The sequence below is a fragment of the Rattus norvegicus genome, chromosome 13 (genome assembly GCF_021556685.1).
Source record: "Rattus norvegicus strain SHRSP/BbbUtx chromosome 13, alternate assembly SHRSP_T2T, whole genome shotgun sequence".
NCBI lineage: Eukaryota > Metazoa > Chordata > Mammalia > Rodentia > Muridae > Rattus > Rattus norvegicus.
The window spans coordinates 57651570-57675413 of record NC_141546.1 but is presented as its reverse complement, the minus strand read 5'-3'; the positions used below and the strand labels follow the sequence as shown (position 1 = coordinate 57675413).

General features: G+C 39.4%; 1 protein-coding gene across 4 annotated transcripts in view; it reads left to right on the top strand.

The window, feature by feature from the left end:
• Positions 1–23844, top strand: part of LOC102547022 (uncharacterized) — a 158568-nt gene that overhangs the window by 121393 nt on the left and 13331 nt on the right. Inside the window, exons 7-8 of one of the 4 annotated variants that reach the window (XR_015635489.1) lie at positions 1413–1516; positions 2194–2872. The exons of 2 other annotated variants lie outside the window; for them this stretch is intronic. Coding sequence is in view for 1 of the 2 variants with exons in the window: in XM_087581869.1 (XP_087437995.1) it covers positions 1413–1441 (29 nt within the window). In the remaining variant the exon portion in view is untranslated. Of the gene's footprint in view, positions 1–1412; positions 1517–2193; positions 2873–23844 lie in introns of those variants that run through there. One more of the 4 variants, XM_087581869.1, reaches the window with a different exon arrangement.

The following is a 23844-nucleotide window of genomic DNA, read 5'->3' as shown; positions in this document are numbered from 1 at the left end:
TAACTTGAAAGCAGGCATGAGGATACCATCAGCTTCACTTAATTAATGACTCAATTTTGCTTAGGATTGCTTTGGTGGCGTGAGATCTTTTGTGATTCTAAATGCGCTTTGGTTAAATTTTTTATTTTTTTTGAAGGCTAGTATTGAAATTTTGATGAGGATTGTATTGAGTCTGCAGCTTGCTCTTGGTACGATATCAATTTGCACAATTTAGATTCTTCCAATACACTCACATGGGAGGTCTTTCCATCTTCTTGTCCTTCAGTTTCTCTCATTTCAAAGTTCTCATTACGGAGGTATTTTATTTTCTTGGTTAGGTTTTTGTCCAAAGAAGTTTATTTTACTTTGTTTCAATTGCGAATGAGGCTGTTCTCCCGATTTCTTCCTTCTTGCAGTAAATGAGACTTAAGACAGAGACCAACAAATGGTCGATGTACAGACAGTGAGAGACCTTGAAACACTCAGTCCTAAATGGGATCTCTTCATCAAGCCTCTCTCCCTTTAGGGCTTAAGAGTCTATGTGGAAAAGAAGATTGTAAGAGCTGGAGGTGGTGAATGACTCCAAAGAAGCAGTGTCTCCTGGACACAGCAGGAATCATGCACCTACAAACCCACAGAGACTGTGGCCACACACACAGGGCTTGTTCAAATTCAAGTTCAGTCCCAGTACTGAGAAACACAGTGGATACAGTGTCTTACCCTAACCAAGGAGCTATTGGTAACTGATACTTGCTTGCACAGAAAAATGAGTTTTCTCCAATGGAGTCTCACTGGGTATATTGACTGGACTTCAGGGTAATCCCCATCTCCAAGGTGGAGCTGCCCAACACAAAATGAAATCATTGTTATTTTTGTCCCATATTGCTTTGTTTGGGCATTTTTGTCTTAATTTTATCTATCTTTTCTTTGTATATTTTGGTTTCTGGTTTTGTGTTGTGACTTTTTTATTGTGTATGTCTGAGTTTGTGGTTGATTTTTTGTTGTTTGTTTTTTGTTTTTTGTTTTTTTTTTTTTAAGAGACAGACAGAGAAAGGGCATGGAATTGTGTGGGTGGGGAGGTGAGGATACCTTGGACGAGTTGGCAGAGGGAAGTCTAATCAGAGTATATTGCATGAAAAAAAAAACTCAATTAAAAAATCTCTTTGTGGCCTTCAGGATGGTTCTATTCTACAAAGGGAACCATGACTTGATTTCTAGCAGCAAAGACAAGATTTGCCTGTTTTGAACCTTTATGCATATGGAATTATTATTTGATATGTGGCTCTTTCCATTGGTGTTGTTGGAATGATTCATCTTGTGTATATTAATAGCCTGTTCATTCTTGCCCACTAGTTGTATTTCCTTGTATGTAAGTATTATTCATTCTCTAATAGATGGCCTTTTGAGTTCTTGCTTGGTATTGGCTTTTACAGAGCACGTGGTTGTGAGCATTCTTTGGTGAACATCTGTGCTATCTCAGCTGGAATTATATTTAAAGAGGAAATGTGCAGTTATAGGGAATACATGTATTTTAGAGGTGAGTTTGCATGCCTTCCTTATTATTCATGCTTTATAGGAATAATGATATTCCTATACTATTCATGATCAGTGACATCACACTGGTAACATGAAAATGGCCCCAGGTAAGTATTTACACCATGGAAATCGGCATACTACTGACTCTAGTGATGATTTTAGCATTCTGAGTGATTAGTAGCACTCACAGTGTATAAGAAAGTTCATGTTATGTCACATTCTTACCCCACACTGGGTGCCATTCTGGTAGATTTGTGGTGGAATCTTATTTTGAGTTTAATTAGTACTTGGAAAGGTTTGAGGTATTCCAACTTAGCTTAACCCAGAATCTGCACCTGTGATCTCATACACGGGTTTTGAAGGGCATCTGTTTCTCAGTGAAGTAGGAGCTCTTGTGCTAACCCGAGAACTAAGGCAATAACTAAGCTGGAGCTCACCGAAGAGGAGAAATGATTGTATTTGTGGCAGGGAGAAATGCTTCTAAAGTGGAGATAGTTTTGTTCATTTAAAGATGTTGACATTTTATTAGGATCAAACTTCTTCAGTACTTCTTTTAAGTAGACTTTTCTAGATTAATATGGGAATTGAGTGAAATTTCACATCTACAAATAAAAACATGGCAGTTGTGATGTCAACATAAAGATGTGTTTCTTTTTGCCTCTAACTTGTGTGTTGCAGGTGGATGACAGATTACAGGGGCAACGGTAAGCATCAACTCTAACACCACAGGCTTTGAGGGGAAAGACTGTTCATCTAGTATCACTGCTCTGAGCAGCACACCAACTGGTGATTTGTGGTTATGACTCCAGATGCTCTCCAAGCTTTATCTGAAATATATATTCTTTGATACCAGGAGACTGACTGATGGCAGCAAAGCCTAAAATAACTCAGGGAATTTGGATTTGAAAAGTTAAAAACTCTCTTGTACAAGACAGCCTTTGGTACTGTGTTTAAAAATGATCTATTTACCCAGTTGGACAAGGTAACAGTAATGGACTTTATGCTATGTTTCCTATTATCTCTTAATTGGGCAATGGAAAGTAAATGATTTGCTTTGTGAGTGCAGAAAGAGACCTTTCTGAAAGAGAAACATGTTCCACGAAGAAGTGGGAATATTATAACTAAGAAATAATTAGAGTAACACACTGAACAGAAAAGTAGTGGAATGGATAGAAAAATGACTATCTACATCCACACGATGTACTAAAAGAAGACACAGAGGAAGACTTCATGGAAAACCCCCCACACTGAGGCTGGATCTTGCACTAAGGCCACTTTTTCTTTTTCTTTTTTTCCCCCTAAATTATTTTGCTCATTACAAGAAATCTTGCAAATAAAATTGTTAAAACTGTGAAGTTAACATCGGCGGTAGAATGGCACTGTGGGTTTAGTTCCGATTTAGGAAAATAACTGTTTACTTGGAGTTCATGGTGATTTTGGAGCCGATAGAATTATTGATGGCTGGAGTCTAGACAGCTCCAGGAGGTGAAGAGTCAGGGGAAATGAAGGACTAACATGGGGATTGGGAGGTGAGGAGAGTGCGAAGCAGAGAGGGATGATGCTTTCACAGGCAGCCTGAGCTCACACCATCTTTCTTTGTTCTGCAAGGTTTCTCCTCATAGTTAATTTTACTGCACCCCGCTGATGCTTCTCACGAGTCTCCCCCCTCCCCTAGCCCATTCAGTCTTATCAGAACACAGCTATTTACCGGTCTTTCTTGGGTTTGCATGGCAGCTTAGCTTCCACTTTATAGAGCTGGTGGGGTGATTTCTGTTTAGTTTGTTACTTTTTTCATTGCCTACTAATTTCTATGAGATGCCTGACAGTATTCTTGTCCCAGTTCCAATACAATTCACAGCACCCATGCCAACATGCTTGGCACATGCACTGGCTCCTTTCTGACCTTTGCATACTTTTCTAGTAGTGCCTATCCTCACAGGGTTGAGACTTTCTCTAGCTCCTCCTTCGACCTTTTCTTGGATGACTACATTTTAGTTACCTTTGTTTTCTTTTAAAATTTAGTCCTTTTATTTTTGAGGTTACAATATAATTACATCATTTCTCTCTTCCTTTTCCTCCCTTCCCTCCCATATCCCCCTCCTTGTTCTCTACCATACTCATGGACAGTTTGTATTAATTTTTGTTTTCACACATGCACACATGCACGCACCCAAATACCTAAGTAAAACCTGCTCAGTCTGTCTTCTATTACTTGTACATATGTTTTCAAGGCTGATGATTTGAAACTCTTCTCTGGGTAAGACTATTTCTCCTGCTCCCTGTATTTCTTACCTATCTGAAGTCCTTTGTGTAGGGTTGAGGCCTCGTGGACTTAAAGACCTGTATAAAAAGACAAAAATTCATGCATCAAAACTGGAAACCTAACCAACTAGTGAAGTCATTGATCTTGGAAAGGAACCTACAACCACCACTTTACTAAATTAGCATAATCCCTAACTATATTCTAAATTTGTGTTCTTATATCCAAAAGTAAGTATAGTCCTCACTCTTCATCCAGAAAATTTCTTTTTGCAACAGACACCATTGTAGAAAGCCATGTTCAATCAAAATGCAGAGTTGTGGAGCCTAGCCCCAGAGGAGACATTTTTGTTACTCCTGCACCTAGGGCTCAGGGACCACTATGGAACGCAGGGCAGAAAAACTGTAAGAGCCTAGGGGTAAGGGAGGTTAATTGTGAGACTGTGTCTCCTAATCAGGTCAGAAGCCACACCCATCAAGTCTCACTAACATGGCTGCCAATACAAAAGGTGAACAGAATAGACTTCTTTTCTTTATCTTTGAACATGACTAACATTTGCCTGGGAAAATAATTCTTTTTCTCTATTCTTCATATGGATGCATAGATGGCTTTTCACTCTTAGGCTTTAGTTTCGTTGCCTTCTTTGATGCCTCTTGTGATACTTATGATTCTTTTTACTTAAGCCACATGTTTTCTGCCTGATTCATGCAGTTTACTTTATATGCTAGTATACTTACAGTCACACCAACCTCTTCCCCTCCTCCTCTTCCCACTTTCCCCTTTTCATCTCTTCTCCCTCTTTTCTCTTGTGTTTACTGATGTTCCTTGTTAGAGTATAAATATCATGAAGACAGAGAAATACATGGTCTTGTCCACAACTGTAGATTTGTACTATATATATTCTATGAATGAAAAAAAAGGAACAAATCAATTAAAATTCATGTAATATATTTTCAAACATGTAATAGTTCTCATTTAAGCCCTTGGTCCTATGAAGGCTCATTTCCCCAATGCAGGGGAATGCCAGGGTGTTGAGGTGGGAGTGGGTGGGTGAGAGTGGGAGCATCCTCATAGAAGCGGGGGAGGGGGAGGAAGTAAGGGGGGGGGGAGAAAGGGGATAACATTTGAAATGTAATACATAAAATATCCAAGAAAAATAAAATAAAAACATAGGTCTTGCTTTGAATTCAATTGGTCAAATGGAAGTTAGCTGCTCAAGTGTTTTATTTACTTTTTAACAAAGTTTTTTTTAATGCTCTATATACTGGTATAAATAAATTGTCTCTTAATAGAATTTTTTTATTCAAAACTTCAGCAAATGTTTAAGAAGCTAAAAAGCTTTGTGTGGACTGCATTATAGCAACCTACTTAATCAAATGCATGTGTTTGTTTTCAGTTTAAATTAAGGAAATCTGAACAGCTTGGGGAGCTAAGAAAGAAGATGAAATTTTCTATGCCCTCAAATCGCTTCTGCACTCTGATGTTGACTGTCTGCCTTCCTTTAAGCTTTAATGTCGCCTGATCTGGGTCACTCTCCGAAGGCTTATTAGCTTCCACTTCCAGTGTAATTGCAGCCAGAAGCACAGAGTAATTTGAATGCTTTTGACAGGGATAGCTTTGGATAATCTTTTATTTATGTAATTAGCTTGGTTTAATTAAGGGTCAAACCTGAGGGGTTTCTCCTACTATAGCTATCATATACCCTGCATTAAATGCATTTAGTTTTACTCAGAGTAATTCTGTTCCAGGACAGATAAATCCCAGCAGGACATGCTGACCTGGTTCTGTCCCCCCTGTACACACAAACAGATAAGCTCAACTTCAGCTCCAAGGTCTTTGTGGTTTTGACTTACTCTCCTTTTCCCAGGTCAAACTGCATAGATGCAAGCTTCTTCCTGTTTGCATTTCCCTCCCTCTTTTGAAAGGACTCAATTAGAAGAATCGTCTTCAAAAATCTGTTTATTGTTGCTAATGTGTCTGGGAAGTGAGGAGGATCTAAACCTGGACACAATGGCTTGTCATTTCTCCTCATTTCTAGTTCAGAAATCCTTACAGAACAATTTCTTGTCTTTAAGCAAATTTACCAGGTATAGAAAGTTACAGAGCAAGAAGAAAAAAGAAGATATTCTTCATGAGTAGCAGAATACCTCAGGCTGCCGAGTAGAGGAATGCTGATTGGATGATAGCCCATCCAGATGGGAGTTGGAGAGGATGAGTTATCAGGAGGGCTTGGAGGCCGAAGCACTGGAGATAAAAGTTTGGGGTGTGATAGACTGTGACTCCATCGTGTGCTCATTTTTATGCTTTTTCTTTGATCTGGATGTTAATCCTACTAGAAAAATGCCCATGACTCTATGGATCTTGTTCAAATGTATGAAAGGATACTTTAATTCTCCATGGAAGAAAAACTGTATAGCCTTGATCCACTAGTTATCTACTTGTCTTTACTACCTTTTAATTTATTCTGTGTGTGGATGTTTTATTACATATTTGAAAAATATGTATTACACAAATTGCAATAGATTTGGTCCTTTTCTTATTCATTTATTGATAATATGCAGTACAGTTCTGGGTAACAAAGCTATGACTGTGAAAAGGGTGTATACACACACACACACACACACACACACACACACACACGTGCACACATATATTCTAGAATTTCCACTTCCAACATCTTTTCCCGTTGCTTCTGATTTAAGACAGGACTTTAAGGAGCTCTGGTATTTCCAATAACTCAAGAAATAGATGAACCACACCAAAATAGAGATAGAATTATACTCAAAAGTTTTGACACAGCTACTGGGTGATGGATTCTGAAGACGATCTTCTGTGTATAGACGGCCTCCTACTGCCTATGTTCACTCTGTATGGTTTTTAATGCTTAGTTTAACTAAGAAAAAGGCAAAAGATGATCAGCTGTGATGCTGGTGCCTCCTCAGTAGTTCCCTAGGTACAAGCCACACAACTTATGTGTGTCTGACTTGCTTTCTAGGCATGTTAAAGGATAAAATTAATCTAACAGGCTTAAAGCGATATATTTACTTTTTTTTCTATTAGGTTGAGACATGAAATCATAGGATAAAAGAAAGAGTGACACCTTAGTGTGACCCACGACAGCAGCACCCAATGTACTGTCTGTCATTGCCATGTCCTCACAGTGAGAAATTTAGGGTTGAAAAATAATGCTAGGTACATATGTGAATGTCTTTGTGAAGCAGGAGAGATTAGCTGTATTGAACTTTAGCCCTGTCATTGAGGACCTGTCATTTTACTGTTTTCTGGGCACAAAGTACTTTGGTTGCCTGCTGAAGAGATCCTATTTTAGGTTGCTTTGAAGAAAAGCATGTGTTGTGAGATGACATAGCAGTTACATCATTTTTAGTTGAGCCAAACAATTAACAAAAATTTATGGTTTCCTAATCTTTGTACCAGATATTTTCTTGAGATTATAAAAAGTGAGATGCTCCTTTAAGATGTTTTTTAAGTTTTATTTTTGTTGCCAATGTGGAAACCTGAATTTCCACACATAAATTAGAAACTTGAAAAGCTTTTACCCATCACTATGACTTATGTACTTTTCCAGCACCTAAAGGCTTTTCTAGATAGACTGGTAATATTAGTGACTGTGTAAGGAAATTAGTCAGCATCAATGAGATCCAAAGAGCTCAGTGGACCAGAGTTCTTCACACAGCTATGCATTATGTGATGACTACCATAGTCGTCAGCCTGATTAAATTGGGGACATTTAGACAGTAGGTACAATCCTACTTCTCGGCGTGCTTGTGATGTTGTTTACAGAGGAGATTGGCACAATGAGTTGGACTGAGTGAGTAAGAGCCTACCTTTAACGTGGACAGATATTGTCTGGCCTGGGGGCCTGGTAAAGACAGGGGAAAACAAGCTATTTCCACAGTCTCTCTTTAGACTGGGCCATTCTTCTTGCTTGAACATCAGAACTTAGGTCACTTGGCCTTTGCACGTTAGGATCCAGGGTTTCAGGACTTCAACCTGAGTAAGAATTATACTGTTAGCATCCTAGGTTCTGACACTTTTCAAAATGGATGTAGGCAGACTTCCAATACCCCAGGGCCCCCAACTAGCAGATGTCCTTCTCTGGGATTTCTCAGCCTCCATAATGACCTGAGAAAATTCTCTCTATTAAATTCCTTCTCTTATCACTTCTCTCTCTATGTATATCCTATTTTTTCTGTTTCTCAGGAGAACCTTGACTAATTCTCATTATGTTACAGAATCACACATTGTTATCAGAATAGTCTATTCAAACTGTAAGACAGACTAATGGCTTTTAATGGAACAGAGTACAAAAACTTCATGGATATGGTTTCTAGTCAGATCTTGGTGTTTTATCAAAGGAGAACAAACACAATTGTGTGAAAAGGCTACTAAAAGACTCCTTCCTTTTAGTACAGGTTATTTGCTTGATACTACCTTCTGTCCCATAGATTTAACCAAGTAACATCTCAGAAAAGACACTGAATATAGAAAACTTGTAAGAAGTGAACTGTCTTCAGCAAAGCCAGAAGATAAAGAATGTTGCAGAAGTGATAATCAATGCTCCTTAAAAAAACAAAAACAAACTAAAAGATTTGTTTTGGAAGATGTTTGTGGGGGTTTGACTGAGCAGTGCCTTCTGAAGGCTCATGTATTTCAATACGTGGACCCACTTGGTGGCACTCTTGGGCGAAGTTCGGGAATCTTTAGGAAGTAGCACCGTGCCACAGGAAGTGTGTCATTGTGGGGTGGGCTTTGAGAATTCATAGCCTTGCTCACTTCCTGCTTTCTCTTTCTGTTCCGTGTGTGTGGATCAGATAAAACCTGCTCCTACGGCAGGCAATACTTTCTCTATCATTCTGGACTGTAGTCCTTTGGAACCATAATTTCAAGCAAGCAAGCGAGCGAGCGAGCCAGCAAAGAAACCAACAATCAAACGAAAAAACCCTCTTCACTAAGCTGCTTGGCATTTTATCAAAGCAACCCCAAAATAACAAGGAGGTTATTATTTAGTAAAAATGTTATCTATGGTGCAACAAAGTATTATTGTTATTTTATATCAAATCATTTTATAGGTGCTTTAAAGTCTTAGCTTTCGAATATTATAAATACTAATAACCAAAACTCTATAGAACTTTTTAGAATACAAAATGGCCCTTAGACTTTGAGACTTGCTGGCCAACTTTATATTATGGACATAAAACATAAAAATGCAGCAAAAGTATTTCCATTTACACCTGGCTAAAATTAGATGCAATTCTTAGTTATAATATTAGGTATCTCATGAAGGGAATTCTATTATGTAAAATACTTCATTATTTTAAATGTTGTGTGCCTTTTTGTTCTAAAAATACATATGCACAAGGTTTTTCCTTTTTTTTTTTAAATCAAACTTTATTTTTAAAGTCCTATTCTGCCAGGCATGGAGGTAAACTTCTACAATCCCAGTTCTTGGGGTCCCAAGGGAAGAAGATCAGGGCCAGCTTGAGCTGTCTGGGAGACCCTGTCATAACAAACAAAACACAAGTCCTATCTGAGTCTGTCTTCTTCCTGTTAGTTTTCCTTTGGGAAATTCCATTTAAATCGTTCAGTAGCTTTGTGCTAATATTTACTCCCTTGATCAGAACTTGTATGAGCTACTTCAAAGTCAGATGGCCTCACCTGCCTCTAGAGAGTTGGGCTGTTCATTCTGTTTTCTCTCCAGTGACCAGTGCACCATACACCCTCACTGCCCTCAGCAGTGATCACATAATCTCTATGTCCATCCTGCCTTCTTGTGTACACTTCTTGATTCCCTATTGCTACAGGTCAACACCTTGTCCACAGATGACAGTGTCTGCTTAGCTCCTTAGTGTGAACTGAACCTGGTAAGATTGGTATCGGAGTTCTTGGCATGGCTAAAGACTTGGCAATCCTTTGTTCTGTATGCACCATGTGCCTATTTCTTGGTCCCTTTACTCATTTTTTTCCTGATAATTGAACAACAAACCAACCTTTTGCCCTAGAATCTATATTTTAAGGAACACAGATAAAGATTCTCCTTTTTAGAAACATGTTTAAACTCTTTGCTTGATTTCTAAATTAATGGCGTTGATTTTTTTTTTCACGAAAAAGTGAAAACTTACCATCGCCACCTCTTTTACTCACCAATATACTTATGTCATTCATTTTTATAAATTTTGGTTGAATGATCAATATTTGTGGTGTTACGGTTATCTATGTGTAATTTGCAGGTAACACACGACATGCCAGAAAAACTTTATTTTATTTTTATTTAGTTTTAATGTGCCTACAAGTAATTAGTGATTCACTCTTCAAATAGAACATCAAACCTTCTTAGAATATGTCTATCACATGTTCTAAGAAATCTGCTGGTTCAACTTGTGTTTATTCGGGCTGATTCTTCTGAGAACACTTGATCTTCTTGTCTGAATCACAATGAATCAGAGTGTACTTTCTAGGTTTCCTGCACAGCGATCAGCCCGGGGTGTCTGTACAAGCACCACTGCAATTCAGTTCATTTCTCTCTCAAGGTTTGGGTTTTGCATCATGGTCTTTCTTGGCTCCCTCCTTTGTTTACACAGAACTTTTTCTTCAAAAATTTCCCAAGGCAATATTTTGGTGGAGACTGTGCAGGTCTATAAAGCTTGAATTCTTTTAAGTGTTAATGGGTTTTTCTCTACTGTCTTACGGTATTTCTCTTGAGAAATTTCAGGGATTTCGCATTTCTAGTCCTCTGTGTCTCATTTTCTGGGAACTTTTAGGATTTTTTTTCTCTTTCTTGGGTGATCTGAAATATTATGGTGATACTTCTTAAAGTATGGCGATTATTTGGGCTCATGAATATTCATTCTTTTTCCCCATAATATGGCACTGAAGCTAGAAATAAGTTGATTGGTGAGCCACACTTTCCAACTCCTGGGAACAGAAAGACATCTAGGACTACTCTTCATTAATAGAATGTGGTGGAAGGAGGACCACTTCTAGAAGGTGTGGACCCAGCCTTTCATGAAAGAGGAGTGTTTCCCCTGTGCTTTGACAGACTACAGGATTACTGTCGTTCAAACAAGGGTTATAGACACCTGAACCATCATGTGGAGCAGGCCTCCTTTCCCTTTCTGCATAAATGAGATAACAGTCTACCATATTTGAGGCATTTCTTAGGGGAACTTAAAGGAATGGTGTGTGTATGTATGTGTGTGTGCGCGTGCGTGTGTGTGTGTGTGTGTGTGTGTGTGTGTGTGTGTGTGTGTGTGTCCATCCACAGATGCCAGAAGAAGTTGCAGGACCAACTGAAGCTGGAGTTAGAGGCTCTTTTGAGCCACCCACCATGGTTTTTTCTATGTTAAATTGTATATATTAGCTTTCTTTCTTTCTTCTTTTCTTTCTTTCTTTCTTTCTTTCTTTCTTTCTTTCTTTCTTTCTTTCTTTCTTTCTTTCTTGCAGTGGTATAAAAAAGAAAGGAATTCTGTGTTCAACCTTCCAGGTCTAACCTAAAATATATTTTGTGGGGCTTTCAAAGAAGGAACTTTAGAAATATTTATACTTTTATGAACCCAAAAGTGCAAGGAAGGCAGAGTTGAGACAGGTGGAGGGAAGGCCTCATTAAAATTCCATCCAGAGCTTTCTTCCCCGTAACTGAGCACCTGCCTGGCACACGCAGTCTAGAGCTCTTTCCGGACTGGTTGAGCATCATGAAATATAGAGCTTCCCTTAGTCTTCCCAGTAACACTGCGCTCTAAGACAGTAAATTCTTCACTTAATCTCTAGAATATATTGCTCATATAAATTGTAAATGCACGGTGTTAATCAGATCCGCCACTAAGTAAATTGCCTGTATTCTCCTGCCAGTTAGAAAATCTTAGACTCCCGGGTCCAGTATTTCTCTTAGCTGACAATTCAAATTAAGGAAGAGAAATACGTCTGGATTAGAACCTGAGCTATAACTCGAAGCTTAAATGCTGTCTTTATATAGCTTCACACAAGTGTCTTTTTTCTTAATTCAACTTAAGTTGCTGCGGGGCAGAAGCAAAGGCTGGCTGGCAGACTCTTCTGTGTACTTTCTCTTTCCTTCAGGAGATTGTACGAGGTTTGTGCTGTGCTATCAGCATCTCTGTTTACTGATATAGGTGTCCAAAGTGCACATCTATTGAAGCAGAATCTCCATGGGAAATCTTGAGATTAAACTTCTACAGACATCTCACATGCTTCTCGCCACCCAGGAGTTGGCAGTCTACTCATTCCACCGAGTGGTAAAGCAGTATGGACATCACCAAATCCTCACTTAATTAAATAAATATTACTCTAATATCATACGTTATTGAAATTTATTTAAGTACGTTTATCTCCTACACATAAGGTTGTGACAAATTTTAGTGAACTAACTTTGGCTTGGTAAGTACTTTCTATTGAAGCCCACGTAATGATCGGTGCCAGGAGAAATCTTAGTGGGCAGGATCAATGTATAAAAAGCAAACAGCTGAGCCTCAGCGTCGTGGCCTTATCAGCTCTTAAACTTAAAGCATTAATTGGAAAGAGCCTGCCTCCTGTGTCCTTTTGGACTCTTTCCCTCGGTTTGCTTAGTGACTGTTTCAGTTATGTATCCCCATATTACCAATCACCTTGAATCTGCAGCCGCCATTTTACTATGCTCAAAGATCCTAGGAGTGGGAATATGCATAAGGCACAGGGAGGAGGCTTTCCTCCCCTCCACAAGGTCGGAGTCTTACCTGGAAAGCTCTACAGCAGTTATGACTAGAATCTAGAGGTGATTTCTTCATCCCTCTTTATGCCTGACCGAGCTAGATGCCTGGACTCAGCTGACAGGCAGATCCTCAGGGCTCTCTGGCTGGCTAGCCTAGCCTCCTCAGCAAGACATAGGTCTGGTGAGAGATCCGGTTTCTGCCTCCCGGATGTTGGTTTACAGATGTGTTTTATCGTACTAACTTCTTCCGTAAGTGCTGGGGATTGAATTCAGGTCCTCACAGCGACAAAGCAAGCACTCACAACTGACTACACCCTCAGCTAGACCCTACCTTTTTATTTTTTATTTTTTAATTTATTTATCCCCTTCTCTCATACAATAGTTTCTTCTTCCCCTCCTTGCCACCTCCCTATACCGCAAGAACATGACACCTCCCTCCCACCTCCCACCGTCCACCCCCCCCCCCCACCCCGGAAAAAAGCGGACCTCCCAGGGACGTCAAACACCAGGCTCTACCTCTTAGGAGGGATACAAAAGAATTTAGGGCCCATGTCTTAAAGGTAACAGCGACTGAGTCAGGAAGTGTCTAGTGATTTGAACAGCTTGCATTCGTACTGAGCTCCTCGATCTTTAAAATAAGAGCATTTCTCTTCCTCTCGAGTGAGGCAAATAGAACCAAATCCTGTACCTGCATCTTTTATTTACATATGTGTTTCATGACCACTCTGTAGAGTTGATTTAATGGAAGAAGACACCGGTATGCTGCAGGCAGACCAGCTTGGTCAGGGTCACACAGCAGGGAGGGTCTAACTCTGGAGCTCAGGCCCTGGGCTACTCTCTAATAGGCAGCGCTTTCGTATTTATGTGAGGTTCTCTCATCGCAGACGAGGAAGTTTACATAATCTAATGTCACTGGTGAGGGTTGAAATGAATTTCTAATCAGACTATCAAATATCCCAAGCCTTTTGAAAAGTTGCTTTTGGCTAAACGGTGGCTCGATCGTAAACCTTATCATCTAGCAAAGCACTCAGGGGCTACAAATTTTTAAGGTTTTCATTTCCTGTGGAAAAAAGAAAATGTTCTCAGTTGCACTCTGTTGCTGAATTTGGACCAAGAAGTAAAAGATGCCTTTCTCTGTGAAAAGGGCAGGGCACTTCCATTTGTTATTTTTCCCGGAGGGGTTGGCCATTTGGTCTAATTTTTGTGACAAGCTGACTAAGGGTCAGAGAATGTCAGGCGTGCATGAGGCCTTGCACAGCAAAAGTTTAGCCAGGAAGTAGAAAGGCTGCTATCAGGTAGACGCTTAGACCGAAAGCAGGCCTGGCCCTGCTCAGGCCACGGAACAAGGCTTTAGTTACCATTCATAAATCTTTCAGAACTGGGTTCACTCACAATCTCTAAGCATAAGTCAAAAGATGGCTAATAAAGCTGAAGCCACCTGAAAGTGAGAAATCTCAGCTGGGGAAACGGGAAAGTTACCTATTAACCAAGAAGAGAGGCGAGTCAACCTGTTCTCTCTGTTTATGTAAGACTTTTTACTGCTTGTCAGAGGGAGGGAGGGCTGGCAATGGATGTCTACTCTCCTAAAGGATTGCTTGTGATTCTTAGAAGTGATAACAGCATAATTTGTAAGAAAGAATGGCAAAGCCCACCAGCCTTTGCTCCTTTCTTCTTAGAGTTCCACATTTTCTAAGATAGGATCATTTATCAGGGAGCCTACTTGGATTTATTTCCTACAGAGAAACAATGCAGTTCTACCTCTATCCTTGTGGGTCTTAGAGTGCTTCTTTCTCCTATGCCCCCCTCCCCTCCATGGCTCTCTTCCTCTCTTGTTCTTTCTACTTGAGGCAGAGCTTCATTATGTAGCCCAGGCTGGCCTGAAAGTTGCAGCATTTCTTCCATCCCTACTCCCACCTTAGTGCTGGCTTACAGACATTTTCTACTAGGCTTTTATTTCTGTCCTCTTCTGCAATGCTGAGGATAAGACCCAGAGACTGATGCTTGCTACCCCAATCTCCTATACTGAGCTACACATTCAGCCCGGCATTTTTTCCCTTGAGTTCGAGACTTTCTTTGTCCATCGGCTATGTGCTTACTTACATTTATACTCAACTCTACATGTTGCTTAAATGTGTACAATCAATTACACGCAATTATACAATCTTTTCTTGAGTACTCTATAGAAATATTCCAGTGTTTCTCACCAGTGTTTATTAAGTGTCGTTTTATTTTCCTACCATCTCAATCTGAAGAATACAGATGTATCGAAATCCTAGTTATATACTCCTATCTTGGTTCAAATACATAATTGGTATCTCCCATCAAACCTGACCTTGAATATTTCTCAATGCGTGATTCACGTGTTTGTTCGTGGCGGAAGCCTCAAGTAAAGAGTCTCATTATTCACTGGTGCCAGGGAATGCAGAGAGAATGGGTCAGGTTGACTTAGAGAAATAAGATCCCTGATGATTAAATACTGAAGTACAGGTGGAGGATAGCCTAGACTCGGTGTAGCAGAGACTACTGATCCCTCTATCATGTTCTGTCAGCTGCCTGTCTTTACTCTGTGCTGTGACAGACCATGTCACACGGGCAGGCCCCCATCTTGAGTACCTGAATCTTTTCCTCTTTGACTCGGGCTTTTCTCCAGTGTTCCTTGCGCTTGGATGCTCGTAAAGGATACATCAAATAGTTTTAAACTTCTAACCTCCCAAGAGGAGCCCTCAGGCAATAGGAAGGCAGGGATCAACGAGTCTTGTTGTAGTGGGAGGGTTCTGAGGCTTGGTTGTCAGAGGATCTTTCCAAGTCTGGTCTCTCTGCTTCTTACTGGTTCTTTCCTCTTCCTGTTCTACCTTCTTTATGTATCTTCCTAGGCTTCCCTGGGAAGTCGTCTATCTTCTTCTCAGTCCCTACTTCTGGGTCTGCATTTAAGAAGGCCAAATGAAGGCGCTACGCTAACAAATTACATTTGTGCTTGGTGAAAAGTTATTGAAATCCATTCTATGACAGTATGTTTGATTGACAATACTGCGTTATACACTAAACTCTTATGATAAATGTGATGCCGTGTCACAGGCATAAAACAAGTCAACAGTCATAACCATGGTACAACAAGGTTTGGGTGATGATGAATATGCTAATTACTGATTGGGTTGACACTCTTCCAGGAGTACGCAGATAGTCAGATCCAATCTTTGTATAGCAAATACACCTCCACATGTCTAACTAACTTTTATAGCAAGAACATTTTAATATCTGTATATCATTTATATCATATAAATAACATTCTAATATCTATGTTGAAGCAACCGATTTTGTTTTCTATCTCTTGAGTTAGAGAGATCGACCTCATTATTGTTGATAATTATTCATATAGCCTCATTGCTTCATTCAGGGTGGCCATTTGACAGGCGATGCTTCTCTCTGACATCCTTCTTCCTGCAATCCAGCAGGAAAGCTGTAGGTAAGCTTTCTGTTAGATCTGAGTCTGGCATAAAGATGTAGAAATACAACAAAACCTCAGTTAAACTACAAGAAGCACATACATGAATAGGAAATAATGTTCTTCTTGGTATAAATACTATGAATTTGGCTAATCTGTTATCACAACAAACAGGCTACAATGACCAATAGAGAATACTTGAAAATAATTTAGTACCGTGATTCTCGATGTTGGTTAGGCATTAGATTTACATAGGAGCTTTTCATACTTCTATACCTGAAACTTGAATTCTTTTATTCTGTAATTTAGAGTGGAATAAAGGAAATTGCACTTAAAAGAATCTTACTGAATAGCTTTAATGATCTCACTGTTTGAAATCCATCTATATTGCTTATTAAAGGTTAAAGGAGATTGGCAACTCAAAGTTTCTTATCTTCCAGCTAATTTCTAAAAGAAACACCATTGTGACTAAGGTCAGAATTTAAATTAGTTATGAATTCTTTCTTCCCATCTCAAGTATATACCTGAATTAGGGATAATTCTAAATTAGTATTATCCAAAGCAATAAAGTTTAATTGTATGTCACAGAGAGGCCATCTAGGTTCAAACCTAATCAAAAGTGACAAATGTCGCATGTTACTAAGGTCATTGTGAGGTCACAAAGGCAGAGATCAGTAGGACTTTAATAACAGAGTCATTTTTTTGCATAGATTCACTCAGGGTAATAGTGTCCCTGCTATTCAGATGTTATGAGTCCCAGATGATAACTCATGGTGGAGACCAGCAGATGAAATTAAGGTAGTTCAAGGGCCATGGATGAATTTTCTAGTATCCCACCTGGCAGCCCTGTGCCAATCACTTTTCTAGGTCACAGCATGTGCTTCCGTTGTAGAAGCTGCTTATTCAATTCAAATTTGACTTTTTCCTTTGTACTGATGTCTACAGAAGACATCAGTTGATTTTTCTGGTACTCTGGATTTTTACAAGGAGGAAAGCAGAGCTACATCAGCTCATTTGGGGAGACAACCCAAGTACAATGTGTGATTGGAAGAAAAGAATACTTTCCAGACTGATCCAGGTTCTTCAGTGATCTGTACTTGCAAAGTAATTTTTGACTACAGTTCTATTGCATAATTGTCATCATTGACCATGGTCAAGGTCACTGCCAAATATGTTCATGAACTCTGAGACACTTGATCTGCCATGCAATAGGAGGAACTCGCTTGACTTCCTCATTGTCCCTCATCTTATCCCGCTGCACCTGTCTGAGCCTGGTGTCTTTCTCACACAAAGTTTTCCAAGGACTTTCGCATGGTCAAGTTCTTTTTTCTTCAAAGATTTTATAGCATTATTCGTTTCATGTCCATTACAATCTCATCTTATACTTTAGAGATGTAATGATAGGTGTTTCCACTTACGAAGCATTTTCTACATGCCAAGGACTGACAGTGACTTACAGAAATCCACCAAAGTTGCTAATATTAGCTCCATTTTTCATAAGGCGAAATAAAAGTTTATGGAGGTCCAGTCTTTATCCATGGCCGTATCATAAGTACATGTGGATATTAGACTTAATACCAAGCTAAATCTTAAACTTGTGCTCATTAACACTTTTTAAGGTCTCAAGACCATTTTATAGTAATAGTTTTACCTGGCTTGCTTAAAAGATAAAGAGATAAATAATTTAAACTTTACTTTGTCTCTGAAGATCTGTATTTGTTTTCATGATACATATTTGTGTATTTGGGTATGTATTTGTGTATGGTGTGCATGAATATGGGATTTCATGCCTGAATGTGAATGCACATATGTGTGCTAGTATGTGTGTGCCTGTGTGTGTATGTCTGAGTGTGTGTGTGTGTGTGTGTGTGTGTGTGTAGGTCTATGGTTGATGTTGAGTTTCTTCTTTGATCCCTGTCCACCTTATTCATTGAGGTTGACACTCTCATTGAACATAGAGCTTGCCATTTTAGCTACTCTGGCTAGCCAGCTTGCTCCAGAGACTTCCTGTTTGTGCCCCCTGTGCTGTGATTGCATAGAGGCCACTAATGGCTACATAGGTTTTATGTAGATTTTGGGGATGTGACTTTCAGTATTCCTGCTTGCAAGGCAAGTGTTTTATCTGATGAACTGTCTCCCTAGCCCCTCTGATGACATTTCTTAAAGAGATAGCATTTGTGCCACAGTGAACTGGTAAAGGAAGATTGTCCTTATCAACAGAAGTGGGTATTTCCAATCTGTCAGAGATAGAAGTAGTCAAGAAGCTGGAGAAAAATCTTTCTCTCTCTCTCTCTCTCTCTCTCTCTCTCTCTCTCTCTCTCTCTCTCTCTCTTCTCTCTCTCTCTTTAAGAACTAAGTCACATATCCTATCCTTAGCCACCAGCAATGCCGGTTCTTTACTCTTTAGACTTGATCTGGGAATTAAATACCTCACTGTATTTTGGTTCTCTGGCATGCAGGCAGCAGAGGGTGTTAGCCAATTCCAGAAATAACTCTTCCATATCTGTATATATCCCACTGGATCTTTTTCTTTGGAGATCTTTGATTAACTTGGATTTTGGTAGTGAGGCTAGTTCTAAGGGAACAGAATATTAATAAGTTTTTTGAGTCAAGCCCAGAGCTTCTGAAATTAACTTCTAATATGCTGCAATCCTTCCAGTTCTAACAATAATTCTTGGCATGAACTGTTTGCAGTAAATACCTACAGCATCTGCACTATTTACTCCTAATAAACTACTTATATGTAAGACACGAGGAGGTAAGTGGTTCCATATACATGCTTTTGAAATAACAAAAATCAAAAATCAACCAAACAAAAAAGTAAATGGCTTATTGTTCCTTATGTACTGGACAAAATGCTGAAACAAATGGACTTATAAGATTCAAACTTCAATCTGAGGCGACACATGAATGTTCCCAGAGTTTATAAGGTATTCTCAGGTAGTCTTGTCTATTGCAGATAAATGGCTGAAATTGCTGAAAATTAAACATCGAATCTCAGGTGACACTCACTGTCATTTTGGCACAAGTTGAGTTCTTAGCCTTGCACATGTCTGCTGGTAAACTGACAACATTGACTAGTGAAAACCCTGATGATGATGGGGACATTGACGTAAATTTTCATTAGTCTTCTTTGCAGTTGAAGCCTTCTCATTCTCAGTGAATAAGACTTCATTACCAATGAGACTGGCATCATCCTCGGCAAAAATAACTTTCTAAATCCTTGTAGAAGAGGTCTCCTCCCCTTAAGAGACAGTGGTGTCTCAGTATGCTTCTCTCTTTCCACAGTGGAAGTGGCCACATTCTCTATAACAGGACCCTCTCCATAGCTGAGCCAGAGGATTTATCTTGCATTGTCCAAAGCAGTTATGTAGCTACTAGCTGATATGATTGATGTTAAGTCAATGGTGATTCTCCTGAAGGTTCACCCCACTTACATGTAGACCTACCACAGGACTCAATTTCTCATAAGCCTCCAAGATGAAGTACATACAATGTATGGCACGTGATGAGCATATCACATTGAGAAAGAACTACATACATTTTTTAATTTATGTAAGATAAATTGGGGAAATGTGTGGGAATGGACATGAGAGATGTGGCATACTGGTTGAAGAAACAAAGTTGGAGAAGGCTTAGTGTGTTGACAACTGTTCACTGAACAAAGATTCTGCATTACAATCAGGAAGATGAAGTTGAGGTGTGGGAAGTCCTCCTCAGGTCCAGGTCTTTGAACACGGGGTCTCCAGCTGTTAGCATTGCTTTGAAACATTAAAGAACCTTTCAGGAAATAAAAGCTCACTGGGGCAAAGGGGTAACTGGAGGAACACCTTGGGGTTTTATAGTTCAGTTCCACTTCTTGTCCATTCTCTGCTCTCTGACTGGACACATGATGTAGCCTGCTGCCTTGCTCCTCTGCTGACATATCTTCCTAACTGTGGTATCCTGTGCTCCTTCTCAAACTGTGATCTAAAATAAACCCTTGTTTCCTTAAGTCACTTTTGTCAGTGATGAGATGAGATATAATGTAGGGAATGAAAAATGTGGGGAATGTAGAAGGGTTCTAACTGGTTGATTGGTTGAAGGAAACATGAATCAAAATTGTCTCATTATGAGCAAATGGGAAAGACCTGACCACATTACTTTCTTTGATGTAGAGCAGCATTTCTCAACCTTCCTAATGCTATAATCCTTTAATGCTGTGCCTCATGTGGTGACTCCAAGCAAACATTGACATTTCATAACTGAAATGAATCATAATGTAAATACCCATGTTTTCCCATGGTCTTAGGTGACCCCTGTGAAAGGGTCATTTGTCCTCCAAAGGGGCCATGACCCACAGGTTGAGAACCACTGATGTAGAAGGGAGTAAAAGGCATATCAGGATTGGAACTTTACAGTGAATTTTTCCCTTGAAGGTTTACTCCCCTGTTCAGGAGTATCCAGAAGATGCACTGATTACCTTGGGAAATGACTTACATAGGGAGCCCCAGTACTGTCTCTCCAATAATCACTGTCTTGGGCCTTTGCCTTACAGTGGAAAATACCAGTAAGTGACTGAACTGGGTAACAGAGACCAGTTAGGACTGCACTGAAAAGCAAGGTTGGGTTTGTTTTCATGACGTGCATCAGTATTAATATAGCACTCAGAAGAGCCCGAGTCTTACATGCCTATGGTGCTAGCTAGCTTCAGAACCCTAAAATGAAACAGAGAGAAAACCACAAGATCTTCATACTTGAGCTGTATAAATAGAAAAGTCCCAGGTCAACTGTAATAAGTCTAGGTTGAAACATAAAAGTAGAAAATCCTGTCTGGTTTATGGAGGTGGAGCTTCTGTATTGAAAGAGGATGTGTCCCTTTGAGGGATCCTGAAATACAAAACAACAACAACAACCACAAACAAACAAACAAACATGATGCTAGTTCTTTAGGTTTTCCAAAATGAAAGAATGGTTTCTTACCATAACAATTACAAGTCTGAGAAAAGAAAAAGGTAGTGTTCTTGAAGACCATTAAACCGTGTGTCTAAACTGATACTGATTCCAGGATACCCCAGATGTTACCATGGCATCTGTTCTGGAGTAAGGATCTTTAAAGGTTTGGTGACAAAGAGGATTTTAGCTCAGGTCTGTCTTTGTTAGACATTCCAGGACTGTCTATCTAGCTCCAGAATGCAGAGTTAAATATTCAGCCACCAACGGGCTCTCCATATGCATCCAGTCTTAGGGATGGTTAACAAGTTCAAGATTTTGTCTATGTGAGACAAAACTGGAATGATAAAAGTAGATTTCTTTACATTCCTGCTGCTCTTTTTTAGTGTCTGCTTTGAGGATGGGTAGATTCCTATCACATCAATCTAGGACTTCATTATGCCACTGCCTTTTGTAATACTGCAGTGAAACCAGCAGGAAGTGCAGGAAACTAAGCCAGCATTCCCAGACAGGAAACTAAATATGGATATACTTGAAAAAAAATCAACTTACTTTTTAAAGAAAGGTTTATATTACTTTTAATTATGTGTGTGTACATGTGTGTGTTTGCGTGTGTGTGTGTGTGTGTGTGTGTGTGTGTGTGTGTGTGTGTGTGTGTTACTCTAAGGTGATTACAGAGACCAAATGTTTTGGATCTCCTGAAGCATAGAAGGTGTGAGGCACCTGAAAGACATGCTGGGAAACAGACTCTGCAAGAGCAGTATGCACTCTTAACCACTGAGACATCAGTCCAGCCCCCAAGAACCGGCAAGTTTCAGAAGAAAGTAGATGAGAGTTGATTAAAGACAGACGTTTTAGGAAAACTCCTTAGTTTTATGAGTATTGAACTAGAGTGTAGTTTTGGAACTGTCCTGGTCATTCTGCGAGGCTAATATATACTGCTTCCTGGATGTAATACGTTCTCTTTGCTTGTCGTTGAACATAGATTGGTATTTCTTTGTTCGTTCATCTTTCACCATTAACCACCCAATTAACTTTACTAACATTGATGGCTTTCAAATGCTCCCGGCCAAGGCTATTGAGTTCTTATTTTGTTTTGTCAGCATCTCTCAAATGATCCTTTGCTCGTTAATGGCTGCTTCCTACCAGCCCATCTGGCATGGGTGACATGTTCCTGCTGTGGGTTTTCTCTCTCTTTCACATAATGAACATTTCCCTATTCTCATTAGCATTCTTAAAAATTGCTGAGATTCAATATTTCCTTACCATGGACCATGTCATTTTTGTAACACTCACTCTACACACATATGCAATCTATGTATGCACAAACAATGGTATAATAGAACACACATTAGTTATTCTAATTTCATGGAGAATTTTAGTAGAATCCTTTTTATTTTTTAGTTGCCAGGGAAATTAATAAAATAAATAAGCGCTGTGTGATAATTAAAATGTAATTATAACTCACAAAGAAGTGAAAACAGATATCAGCTCTCTAATTATTTGGTTCTGTGTGCCTTGTTTTCACCCAGGAGGAAAGGCCCTGATCTTTATCCCATCCAGAGACTATCCCATCTGGGACTAAAGGAGACTTGTTTCATAATCACCTCACCAGCCTATGTTACATATAAGACATTTATGCACAGATATTGACACTAAATAATTGCCAAGAACTTAAGTGACCTCTGAAACATGTATATACATTTGTAGGCCAAGTTCTTTAATTTTTCAGTACTCATAATGCATTTTTAAAAACTTTAAGCACTATTTTTATTTATTTATATAATTGTATAATTTAAAACTACTTCTTTGAGATGATCCTACTAAGTTTTCTCCCCCACCTTCTCATGGATCTAACCCCCTTCCCTGGGCCCCTAAATTTATGTCTTTTTATAAAAAAAACAAAAACAAAAAACCAAGCCATGAAGTCAAATTTGTGCTCTCAGATGTGTGGCCATCCACTGAAACGTGGCCAAATCTTCCAGAGGTCACATGCCTACAAAAAGTTGACTCTCCTTCTTCCAACAGCTCTCATTTGACAACAGCTCCTCAGGTAGGGGTGTCAATCCATGGCCATCTCCCCTCTCCATGCTGGTTTTTTTTTTTTTTCTGGCTTGTGCAAGTCTTGTTTATGCCGCCACACATACTGTGAGTTCACATGTTCACTGTCCTGTTGTATCTGGAAGACACTACTTTATTGTAGTCATCCACCATCTTGGCCTCTTACAGTCTCCTCTCTCCTCCCCACTTCCCCTTCTCCATGATCCCGGACCTTTGGGAGGAGATGATATACCAGTTAGGGCTCAGTGTTATAAAATCTGTTATTATCTAAACCCTAACTGGTTGTGGATTTTTGTGTTAATCTCCATCTACTGCAGAAAAATGACTGAGAGATACACCAATATGTGGATATAACAACAAGCCACTAGGAGTTAGCCTACTACTAATTAGAAAAGTCATAATATGTTGTCCTGTAGGGCCTATGACCTGTCTAGCCCAGCTTCTTGGTTCTAGTAACAATGGTGGGTGTGGTTTCATCTTGTACAATAGACATTAAACCCAAACAGAAAGTAATGGTTTACTCTCATGACATGAATGTTATTATTGCACTACTGGACATGAATTGGTAGGCCAGTCATTACTGTAGCGGTCAAGAGTTCACATCTGTGTAACAGTGATGATTGTTTTTCTCCTAAAGAAGGATGCACAATACCTTCAAATGCCATGAAAGCTAGCCAATGGGAATGCAGCTTCTAGTTTAGTATTAGCTTGATTTCTCCATGTTCTATGACTCAAGTATGTGATTGCCATGGACTGTTGAGGCAATCCAGCGGGACTGGTTTCAGGTGGGCAAGGAGTCAGTGAATGACAAACAGACACAGATGCAAGGTGCTCTTTTACTATTCAAGTATTAGACTTTCATAATCATAAAGCAAAGAGAAAAGCAATGTTGCATATACACATGAACTTCATATA